Genomic DNA, 12443 nt, shown 5'->3' with positions numbered 1-12443 from the left:
GCCTCTTCCACCGTGAACCTTCTATGGGCCATTCTAATTACACACACGTACAACAAAGATTATAACCAGACGCACACGCAGACAAATTTTATTATTTTGTCTTTACTTTTTTTTTTTTCACAGACAAAAATACACGGACATCACAAAAGCACGCTTCACAAAAAACTGATGTCGAACAAACACGTAGACTATAAAACTTTTTTTCTGCACAAAAAAAATACACTTGTCATACACGTACGCTACACAAAAACCCTAGGCTAAACTTAGACTAACCCTAGACTGAACCCATGCTAACCCTAGACTAACTCTAGAATAGAACCTAGAATAACCCTAGACTAACGCTAAGGGCATGTTCACACGTGGCGGAATTGCTGTGGAATTCCGCTGCAGACAGTCCGCAGTGGAATCTCCAGCGGCCGTTTTTCCATTTGTTTCTATCCATGTTTAGGAAAGTTAGTTCAGACATTGCAGAAAACTCCTCTGTGGACCATAGGCTTCGGTGCAGAATTTTCTTTCCGCAGCATGCACTGTCTGTTTGCGGAGAAGAAGCGGAATTTCACTGCGTATTTCAGTCTTTGCAATGCAAAGACTGAAATCTGTGGCAAGTCCGCTGTGTTTTCTGCAACGTCTGAACTACCTGTCAAATATGTAAATGTTGGTGCAGATTCATTGCGTAATTGCCCTGAATCTGCACCAACATTTGCAGCGGAATAACTCTGCCACGTTTGATCGTGCCCTAAGGATAACCCTAGCCTAGGTATACAATTGAAGTTTATATAAAGTTTATATATTAGATTTTTTGTAATTTAGTGTCTGTGGTGTCACAGTAAAATTCTCTCTCTGTCTGTTCTCATACAAAGTATCAAGTGTGAGGAGAGACAGAGAGACCGGTAGGAGAAACATTGTTTTTCATTTTGTGATCACTGTGAATGGTTCTCGCAGTGATCACATGAACGGAGACCACTGTTATTGGTCTCCGATAATCACTCTGAAGCCAAGGCTGTTAGCAACAGCCTTGGCTTCAGAGGCCGATTACCCTATGACCGGGAAAACAGCTCCAATGCGGCCCCCTCCCTCTCCGATCGTTGCCCTGAAGCCCAAGGCTATTACCAGCAGCCCGGACTTCAGGAGATCACCGCGAAAACAGCTCCAATGCGGCCCCCTCCCTCCCAAACCACTCAGATGTGGCACTTGCTATTGAGTGCCGCATCTGAGGGGTTAAATACGATCGGAGACCACTGCTAGTGGTCTCCGATCGTTGCCCTGAAGCCCGAGGCTGTTACCAGCAGCCCGGTCTTCAGCAGCACCCCGCACGATGTGGGGAAAGTTCTTCTGAAGTGCCGACATGAAAAGCTGACACTTCAGAAGAATTACCCTGAACGGCCGACGTAACAACACTATACGCCGGTCGTTAAGGGTTTAAGACCCACTCGATAGCCAAATTCCCAAAGAGTTTGGAGACTCTGGAGCGAATTTGCTCTAACCGTAGACTGAAACCCCCCCCCCCCCCTCTTTACCTGACTCTGAAGGTAGAATATGTATTTTGTCAGTTGCCCGTATACCTTATATTGCCCTATCCTTTAGCCTTACAAATGGTTATATGTAAATCAATGCTGTGTTTTCATATTTTCTGTAATGATGGGGGTAGGGAAACAGACAAGTGAGCCCTAATATACCCGCCACTCAGTCCCTGCCTACTTGCAACGACCCGCCCTAGGCGACGGGGTACAACTGGGCGACGGTCCCTAAGCTCAATAAGTGCACGACAGACAAACAGACAAAGGAAACCAAACGAGAAGAATCACAAGCAAGGAGGAACAGGAAAGGCAGGTATAAATAGACAGAGGGCGGGAGCTAGCTCCGTCTGGCCAGGCTGTGATAGGCTCTCCCACTCCTAAGCCTGCCATCCTGAGTGGTGGAAGATGGAGTCAGTCTCACAGACATAGAAGCAGGTGCAGACTGATTATCTATGGGCGTTGACACAGAAGCTGTGCCTGGCAGATCCTTTACAGTACCCCCCCTTTTATGAGGTGCCACCGGACCCTTTCTAGGTGGACCTGGTTTATTGGGGGAAACGAAGGTGGAACCTCCTGACCAATACCCCAGCGTGAACATCCCGGGCGGGTACCCAAGTCCTCTCCTCAGGCCCGTATCCTCTCCAATGGACCAGGTACTGGAGGGAGCCTTGGACCATCTTGCTGTCCACAATCTTGGCCACCTCGAATTCTACCCCCTCAGGTGAGAACGGGGACAGGAGGTTTCCTTGAGGGAGCAAAGAACGGGGAGCAGCGTTTAAGGAGGGAGGCATGAAACACGTCGTGTACTCGAAAAGATGGGGGCAACTCCAGTCGGAAGGAGACAGGATTGAGGACTTCAATGACCTTGTACGGCCCTATAAACCGGGGAGCAAACTTCTTGGACGGGACTTTAAGGCGCAAGTTCTTTGACGATAGCCACACCAGATCCCCGACCATAAACAAGGGGTTAGCAGAACGTCTTCTATCTGCCTGAGTTTTTTGAATGCTCTGGGACGCCTCTAGGTTCTTCTGAACCTGGGCCCAGAGTGTGCACAGTTCCCGATGAACGACCTCTACCTCGGGATTGTTGGAACTACCAGGTGAAACGGAGGAGAACCGTGGATTAAACCCAAAATTACAGAAAAAGGGGGAGACCCCTGACGAGTTACTGACCCGGTTATTAAGGGAAAATTCGGCGAGGGGAATGAATGAGACCCAATCATATTGACAGTCAGCGATAAAACACCTTAAATATTGTTCTAGAGACTGATTAGTCCTCTCGGTTTGGCCATTAGTTTCAGGATGGAAGGCAGAAGAGAAGGACAGATCAATCTCCAACTTTTTACAGAAGGCTCTCCAAAACAATGAAACATTGTACCCCTCTGTCAGAAACAATATTGACAGGGACCCCATGGAGATGCAGGATGTGTTTGACAAACAAGGTAGCTAACGTCTTAGCATTGGGTAGTTTCTTGAGGGGCACAAAGTGGCACATCTTACTGAAGCGGTCTACTATAACCCACACCACCGACTTGCCTTCAGATGGAGGCAAATCGGTGATAAAATCCATGGAGATATGGGTCCAAGGTCTCTGGGGAATGGTCAAAGAACGTAGTAAGCCCGCTGGTGGGGACCTGGGAGTCTTGGACCTAGCACAAACCTCACAAGCGGCGACGTAGGCCTTAACGTCTTTAGGCAACCCAGGCCACCAATAGTTTCTGGCAATGAGGTGCTTGGTACCCAGGATGCCTCGATGACCAGATAGTGCGGAGTCATGATTTTCCCTAAGTACCCTTAGCCGGAATTGCAGGGGAACAAACAGCTTGTTCTCAGGAAGGTTCCCGGGAGCTGAACCTTGATCAGCCGCAATTTCAGAGACTAAATCAGAATCAATAGAGGAAATGATTATACCTGGAGGCAAAATACAAGCAGGATCTTCCTCCGAAGTAGGGCTGGCCATGAAGCTACGTGACATTGCATCAGCCTTAATATTTTTAGACCCAGCCCTATAGGTAACCAAAAAGTTGAATCTGGTAAAAAAAAACGCCCATTGAGCTTGTCTCGGGTTTAGCCTCCGGGAAGATTCTAGGAAAACCAGATTCTTGTGGTCGGTAAGGACCGTTACCTGGTGCCTAGCCCCCTCCAGGAAGTGGCGCCCCTCTTCAAATGCCCATTTAATGGCTAAGAGTTTGCGGTTGCCAATATCATAGTTACTCTCAGTGGGCGAAAACTTCCTGGAGAAGTAGGCACAGGGACGGAGATGGGTGAGGGACCTGGTACCCTGGGACAAGACAGCCCCCACTCCCACCTCGGACGCGTCAACCTCCACGATAAATAGCTCCATTTATTTGGGCTAAACCAGCACCAGGGCCGAGATAAAGCACTTCTTAAGGACCTCAAAAGCCTGGACAGCCTCAGGAGGCCAGTGGAGGAGATCAGCACCTTTGCGAGTGAGATCCGTAAGAGGCTTAGCGATGACCGAGAAGTTAGCAATAAATCTCCTGTAATAATTTGCGAACCCCAGGAAGCACTGTAACGCCTTCAGGGAGGCAGGTTGGACCCATTTCGCCACAGCCTGGACCTTGGCGGGGTCCATGCGGAATTCATGAGGAGTGAGGATATGACCCAAAAATGGTATCTCCTGCACCCCAAACACACATTTTCCGGTCTTCGCAAACAGTTTGTTTTCCCGAAGGACCTGGAGCACCTTCCTGACATGCTCAATGTGGGAGGACCAGTCCTTGGAAAACACAAGTATGTCATCAAGGTACACTGCAAGAAATACCCCCAGGTAATCTCTTAAAATCTCATTTATGAAATTCTGGAAGACCGCGGGAGCATTACACAACCCAAAGGGCATGACGAGGTATTCGAAATCACCTTCGGGCGTGTTAAACGCAGTCTTCCACTCATCCCCTTCTTTGATGCGGATAAGGTTATACGCCCCCTGTAGATCAAACTTCGAGAACCATTGGGCCCCCTGAACCTGATTAAAGAGATCAGGAATCAAAGGAAGGGGATACTGGTTCCTTACAGTGACCTTATTCAAGTTACGGTAGTCAATGTATGGCCTAAGACCACCATCCTTCTTCCCTACGAAGAAGAAGCCAGCACCTACCGGAGAAGTAGAGGGGCGAATGTAACCCTTGGCCAGGCATTCCTGGATATACTCTCTCATGGCTTCACGTTCGGGACAAAAGAGATTAAATATCCTACCCTTAGGGAGCTTAGCTCCTGGTACCAAATCGATAGCGCAATCGTATTCTCTATGAGGAGGTAACACTTCGGAGGCCTCCTTAGAGAAAACATCAGCAAAGTCGTGAACAAACTCAGGTAGCGTATTCACCTCCCCAGAGGGAGAAATAGAATTGACAGAAAAACATGACGTCAAGCATTCATTACCCCATTTGGTAAGATCCCCAGTATTCCAGTCAAACGTGGGATTATGCAACTGCAACCAGAGAAGGCCTAAAACCAAATCGGACGATAATCCCTGCATCAACAGTACAGAGCACTGCTCCAAATGCATGGAGCCAACAAGGAGTTCAAAAACAGGGGTATGCTGTGTAAAATAACCATTAGCAAGAGGAGTGGAGTCGATACCCACTACCGGGACAGGTTTAGGCAAATCAATCAATGGCATAGCTAGAGACATAGCAAATTCCACAGACATAATATTAGCAGAAGACCCTGAATCCACGAAGGCACTGCCGGTAGCAGACCTACCACCAAAAGAGACCTGAAAGGGAAGCAAGATTTTATTACGTTTCATATTTACGGGAAATACCTGTGCGCCCAAGTGACCTCCCCGATGATCACTTAGGCGCGGAAGTTTTCCGGCTGCTTATTCTTACGCCTAGGACAGGTGTTCACTTGATGCTTGTCATCCCCACAATAGAAGCAGAGACCATTCTTCCTGCGGAACTCTCTACGTTTTTGGGGGGACACGGAGGCCCCGAGTTGCATAGGTAACTCCGAGTCTTCTGTGGAAGAACGAAGCAACGGAACCTTGGGAGGCATCATGGAGGAGTCAGAGGAGAAAACACAAAAACGTTCAAGTTGTCGTTCCCTGAGACGTCGGTCAAGTCGTAACGCTAAAGCCATAACCTGGTCTAGGGAGTCCGAAGAGGGATAGCTAACTAGCAGGTCTTACAGACCCAACCTAAACTGGCACCTTAAGGCAGGGTCATTCCACCGAGAAGCTACGCACCACTTCCTAAAGTCAGAACAATACTCAACAGGTCTCTTACCCTGACGTAAGGTCACCAGCTGACTCTCGGCAAAGGCAGTCTTGTCAGTCTCGTCATAAATGAGTCCGAGAGCAGAAAAGAAAAGATCAACGGAGGAAAGTTCAGGGGCGTCAGGAGCCAAGGAGAAGGCCCATTCTTGGGGCCCTTCCTGGAGCCGGGACATAATTATACCCACCCGCTGGCTCTCAGAACCTGAGGAGTGGCGCTTTAAGCGAAAATAGAGCCTACAACTCTCCCGAAAGGAGAGAAAAGTCTTCCGGTCCCCTGAGAACCGGTCAGGCAACTTGAGGTGGGGTTCAAGGGGTGAGGTGAGGGGCACTACCATGGTAGCATCAGGCTGGTTGACCCTCTGAGCCAGGGCCTGGACCTGTAGGGAGAGACCCTGCATTTGCTGAGCCAGGGTCTCAAGGGGGTCCATAGTAGTGTCAGGGACCAGGGTAGACTAGGTATATTGGCTTGTGATTATGTAATGATGGGGGTAGGGAAACAGACAAGTGAGCCCTATTCTACCCGCCACTCAGTCCCTACCTACTTGCAACGACCCGCCCTAGGCGACGGGGTACAACTGGGCGACGGTCCCTACGCTCAATAAGTGCACGACAGACAAGGGTACACAGAAGCTAAGGGAAATGGGGCAGTTGCCCACGGCAACACCGTGAGCAACAAGAGTGGTGAACGAGCCGAGTCAAACCAGGAGTGTACGAGGTACCAAACGCAGAGTAGGAGAGTAGTGAACAAGCCGAGTCAAACCAGGAGTGTACGTGGTACCAAACGCAGAGCAGGAGAGTAGTCAGTAAGCCAGGGTCAATATGAAGCAGGGTCAAATAGTTCAAGAAGCTGCAGCAGGGCCAGGAAACCAAACGAGAAGAATCACAAGCAAGGAGGAACAGGAAAGGCAGGTATAAATAGACAGAGGGCGGGAGCTAGCTCCGTCTGGCCAGGCTGTGATAGGCTCTCCCACTCCTAAGCCTGCCATCCTGAGTGGTGGAAGATGGAGTCAGTCTCACAGACATAGAAGCAGGTGCAGACTGATTACCTATGGGTGTTGACGCAGAAGCTGTGCCTGGCAGATCCTTTACATTTTCCGTATATTATACTGGATTATCTATGAATCCCTGTGATGTGTATGTGATATTCTATGTCTGTGTGACGAGGAGATACTCATGTTGAGCATTCTCCCCGTTTGGTTGTGTTTGTTTCCTTCTAAAAAAAAAAAAACTGGAGGGAACTCCACAATGGAACAAACTTACATAGCAAACAACAATATACTGGTCTGGATACAAGTGTGGACACATCTCACAGGAGTCCCGTTTTACAGTGGGTCAGTATTATTTAAATACTTTACATTTAGCCTTTATTTATCCTTCTGTATTCTTCTAATGATCTTTTCCTAATCTGTTACCATGGGGCATTTATTATTAAAGAGGCTCTGTCACCAGATTCTCAAATCCCTATCGCCTATTGCATGTAATCGGCACTGTAATGTAGATAACAGTAAAGTTTTTTTTGTTTTTTTAAAAACGTTCATTTTTGGCCAAGTTATGAGCTATTTTATATATATATATATATATATATATATATATATATATATATATATATATATAATATGCAAATGAGCTTTGAAATGGACAACTGGGCGTGTTTTTTTTCGTATTTGCAACTGGGCGTGTATTGTGTTTTTAACTGGGCGTGTTTACTTGTTTTACTAACTGGGCATTGTGAATAGAAGTGTATGATACTGACGAATCAGTGACCAGTCAGCATCATGCACTCCTCTCCATTCATTTACACAGCAGCATTACGTTCTTACTAGAACGATGTGCAGCCATATACACAGACATTATCGTTAATCAAGTGTCCTGATAATGAATACACATGACCTCCAGCCTGGACGTCATGTGTATTCAGAATCCTGACACTTCTGAATCTTTTCTGTGAGATTCCAGCAAGCCACGCATAATCTCGCGAGATTACGAGGTAAACAAGATTTCGTTTCCCTTGCTGGAAATCTCACAGAAAAGATTCAGAAGTGTCAGGATTCTGAGTACACATGACGTCCAGGCTGGAGGTCATGTGTATACACTATCAGGACACTTGATTAACGTTAATGTCTGTGTATGTGGCTGCACATCGTTCTAGTAAGAACGTGATGCTGCATTGTAAATGAATGGAGAGGAGTGCATGATGCTGATTGGTCACTGATTCGTCAGCATCATACACTTCTATTCACAACACCCAGTTAGTAAAACAAGTAAACACGCCCAGTTGGACCTACGAAAAAAAAACCTGCCCAGTTGTCCATTTCAAAGCTCATTTGCATATATATAAAATTTCTCATAACTTGGCCAAAAATGAAAGTTTTTCAAAAAAAAAAACGTTACTGTTATCTACATTGCAGCGCCGATCACATGCAATAGGAGATAGGGATTTGAGAATCTGGTGACAGAGCCTCTTTAATAATAACACTGGGACCCATACACTGGTTTTATCACACATTATATACTTATTATGTCACTGACCTGGATTTGTGTTTGTGATACACCGTACAGCCATCATTGTATCCACACCAGTATATTATTGTTTGCTGTGTCTATTTGTTCCATTGTGGAGTTTCCTCCAGTTTTGAATGATGTATTTCAATAAAGTTTACAATTTAGATATGTATGGCTATGTCGCATTTGTTGGTGCTTGTAGGTTCACACACTATATATATATATATGTGTGTGTGAACCTACAAGCACCAACAAATGCAACATAGCCATACATATCTAAATTGTGTATATATATATATAGGAATCCGATGTAGTCTTTGATTTATTCATAAACTAGCAGGTCATTTAAGACTGCATGCTCCTTTTTGCACTTCTGGGCTCCATACCGACTAACATGCTTTTGCGGCCGCAATTCCCCGGAAATCCACTTGAGAATTGCGCCCCCATTCATTTCTATGGGCCTATGCACATGACCGTGGTTTCCACGGTACGTGCATGGCCCAGGAGCCTCAGAAAGAACCGCAGAGAGAATGGACATGTCTTACTACGGCCTTATTCCGCGGTCCAGGCTCATACAAAATAATGGACCATGTGCATGGCCTGCGATTTGCGGGCGGCTCGCAGGTGACACTCCTCGTCCGGCCGACCCGAAAATTACGGCCGTGCACATGGCTACGGTCGTGTGCATGAGGCCATACAGTTGCATATTGGTTAAGTAAATGCACAGATGCTTGTATTTTTGTTATCAAGTCAAGCTCTTCATCACTAGTTTTAACTGCTACAAAGAACTCATGAGCATAAGTAAGTAATAGCAATCAGTTAACCACTAACTAACAAAGAGAAATCTGTATTTTTAGCATATAAGACAATGGAGGCTTAAATAGGCATAATTATACATTTAACTAGATATATACTGAAAACTATACCAAAATGTCTGTATTAATAAAATAAAATTGTCTTCACAGGGTTAGCATAAAGGAGTCTTCCGTGGCTAAATTAGGATCAGTGTGCCGTAGAATCTATAGGATATTTTCACATGCATATTTCCATCATCGCCAAATATTTGATGAATATGAGGTATGTTTTAGTCATTTCAAAATATTTCATGATGTGGAAAGGAGGTTTTTTTTGTTTTTTTTGGGGGGGGTTTTAAAAATAATCCTGCTGAGTTGATACGGTGATTTGTTTGGCATAAATATTAGGAAAATGAAAAATTATTTAGATCAGGGTTTTATTATAAACCTATTGATTACATTTTGGTGGTTTTATTTTTTGTGTGACTATCCACATTGAATCAAAATCTAGAAATATTCTAGTTTTCACACTGACCACTTGAGCATACACAATAGAATCAAACATCGCCAGCTTACTTGTCAGCTTTTCTGTGTATAGACTATAACAAGAGGATCAGTCTCATCTTATTATCACTGTTTCTGTGCAGTGAAAGAAGCTGGGCTGGAACAATGAGAAGTGTATGACGCTGATTGGTCACTGATTGGTCAGTGTCATACACTCCTCTGTACAATGCCCAGTTGGTAAAAAGTAAAAACCCGCACAGTTGTCTTAAGAAACTAATTAGCATAAATCTAAAATTGTTTATAACTTGCTAAAAAATAATCGTTTTTAAAAATAAAAACCACTGTTGTAATCATGCATTAATAATCTGGTGACAGAGCCTCTGCAATGAAAGTTTGTATTGTACAGCTGGATGCGTATATAAGGCAGTATAGTAAGGGTATGTTCACACGCTTAACCAAAAACTTCTGAAAATACAGAGCTTTTCAAGGGAAAACAGCTCCTGATTTTCAGACTGTTTTTTTAGCAACAAAGCGTTTTTTATGTCCGTTTTTGGAGCTGTGTCAATAAACTTGACAAAAGTTTTCACTTTGGTCAAGCAATGAGTACATTGAGAGATCATTAGTATTGTGCAGTATTTAAGTAAAGCTTTATTCACACTGGGGAAATTACAGCTCTGTGTTAGAGCAACAGATTTACCCAAAATTTTTTTATCAAAACATCATCTGGTGAATGCTGGGGAAAAAAAATTGGGAAAGGCTTCTTTGCCGTGTTTGAATATGGTACAGCTTTTGGCTCACAAAGAGGTGCTAATAATCCCACCTTATAAAGCCTAAGGGTATGTTCACACGCTGTCAAAAACATCTGAAAATACGGAGCTGTTTTCAAGGGAAAACAGCTCCTGATTTTCAGAAGTTTTTTAAGCCACTCACGATTTTCGCTGCGTTTTTGGAGCTGTTTTTAAGGCTGGGTTCACACGACCTATTTTCAGACGTAAACGAGGTGTATTATGCCTCGTTTTACGCCTGAAAATAGGGCTACAATACGTCGGCAATTATCTGCCCATTCATTTGAATGGGTTTGCCGACGTATTGTGCAGACGACCTGTAATTTACGCGTCGTCGTTTGACAGCTGTCAAACGACGACGCGTAAATGTACTGCCTCGGCAAAGAAGTGCAGGGCACTTCTTTGCCACGTAATTTTAGCTGTTCTTCATTGAACTCAATGAAGCACAGCTCAAGATTTACGAGCGTCTGACGCCTCGCAAAATGCGAGGAGGAGCATTTACGTGTGAAACGAGGCAGCTGTTTTCTCCTGAAAACAGTCTGTCTTTTCACACGTAAATGACAGCTAGCGTGTGAACATACCCTAATAGTCAATTAAAAACGGCTCCAAAAACGTCCCAAGAAGTGACATGCAGTTCTTTTTCACGGGCGTCTTTTTACGTGCCGTTTTTGGAAAATGAGGCGTAAAAACCGCCCCATCGGAACAGAACGCCATATTTCCCATTGAAATCAATGGGCAGATGTTTGGGGGCATTCTGCTTCTGTTTTGGCAGGCGTTTTTCGAGGTGTAAACGCCCCGAAATACGCCTGAAAACACTACGTGTGACATACCTTAACACTTTACACAGATTTGGTTAAGTATAAGGCTCTATTCACACGACTGGGAGCGGGTGTCGGCCAATAAAAACTGCCATTTTGTACCTTTTACGTTGCGGGCCGTGTATCCGTTTTTAACGGCTGATTGTGACCCGTTTTTCACTGTCCGTTTTAAAAACGGATACATTTAATTTGTCAATTTTTTGGGTTTCAACCCACTAAAATCACCCACAGGAAAGTCACATGGTCGTCCAGTCACCATTTTCTCTTGCTTTCAGAGTATAGAGAGCTTTATCTGATCCCTTAGCATCTTTGCATTGGTTTCTGGCTTTTTTCTCTGCTATTTTTTATTTGCTACCATGTCCTCACAAACATTGAACTGTGTACTGCAGCTTTGGCTTATTCTTGGTAATTCGGAAAGCAATCGCAGATGTTGATGCCATCTGTAGATAGTGCCACAGTGCCCCCTATAGATAATGCCCCCTGTAGATAGCGCCTCTGTAGCTCCCTGTAGGAGCGGAATCCCTCTGATCGGGGATTCCACTTCAGGAGTTGCCCCTGATGTCACTGTCCATATAGAGATAGTGACATTAGGGACTTCTCCTGGAGCTAAAACCCCGGCCAGAGTGTCGGCAACACTGTGGCCGGGGATCCCTGCTTCTGGAGTTTCCCCTGATGTCACTGTCCATATATGGATCGTGACGTCAGGGACTTCTCCTGGAGCGGGATCCCCAGTCACATCATCGGCAACGCTGTGGCCGGGTTTCCTCCTCTTGAGTTGCCTCTGATGTCGCTGTCCATATATAGATAGTGACGTCAGGGGTTCCATCTAGGAGCGGAATCCCTCTGGCTGGGAGTTACAATGGCGCTATCTACAGGGGGAGGGGTGCAATATACGGGTGGTGCTATCTACAAGGGGGCTGTGACGCTACCTACAGCAAAAAAAATCTCCTCACATCCACTTCGCAATGTGAGGAGGAGAGAGCGAGCGTCAGAAAGCTGTTTTACACAGCCCCATAGACTTCTATGGGGGCCGTGAGAATAGCCCAAAATAGGACATATTAAATTTTTTGACGGCCTGTCAAAAAATCGGCCGTGTGAATACCCCCATTTGGGGTCCGTTTGTGAATAGGGCCTTAATCTCACCTGCCATTCCTTTCTGTGAAATTTCTCTATCAGTTAACTCCCATTTATTACAGTTAACATAAAGCACACACCCTCTGCAACGTTCCCTCCGGTTTGTGCACTATGGAAAATAACGTGTTAAAAAAACTATTTAATGAGTT

The 12443-nt window shown here is 45.3% G+C and overlaps 1 protein-coding gene across 1 annotated transcript in view; it reads left to right on the top strand.

The window, feature by feature from the left end:
- MOB4 (MOB family member 4, phocein) overlaps positions 1-12443 on the top strand; it is a 244890-nt gene that overhangs the window by 203978 nt on the left and 28469 nt on the right. Inside the window, exon 7 of the mRNA XM_075831284.1 lies at positions 9225-9336. Coding sequence (XP_075687399.1) covers positions 9225-9336 — 112 coding nt within the window. The remainder of the gene's footprint in view (positions 1-9224; positions 9337-12443) is intronic.

This window comes from Rhinoderma darwinii, chromosome 6 (genome assembly GCF_050947455.1).
Source record: "Rhinoderma darwinii isolate aRhiDar2 chromosome 6, aRhiDar2.hap1, whole genome shotgun sequence".
NCBI lineage: Eukaryota > Metazoa > Chordata > Amphibia > Anura > Rhinodermatidae > Rhinoderma > Rhinoderma darwinii.
Note: the sequence above shows the minus strand (reverse complement) of the source record. Positions and strands in the feature narration are given on the sequence as shown.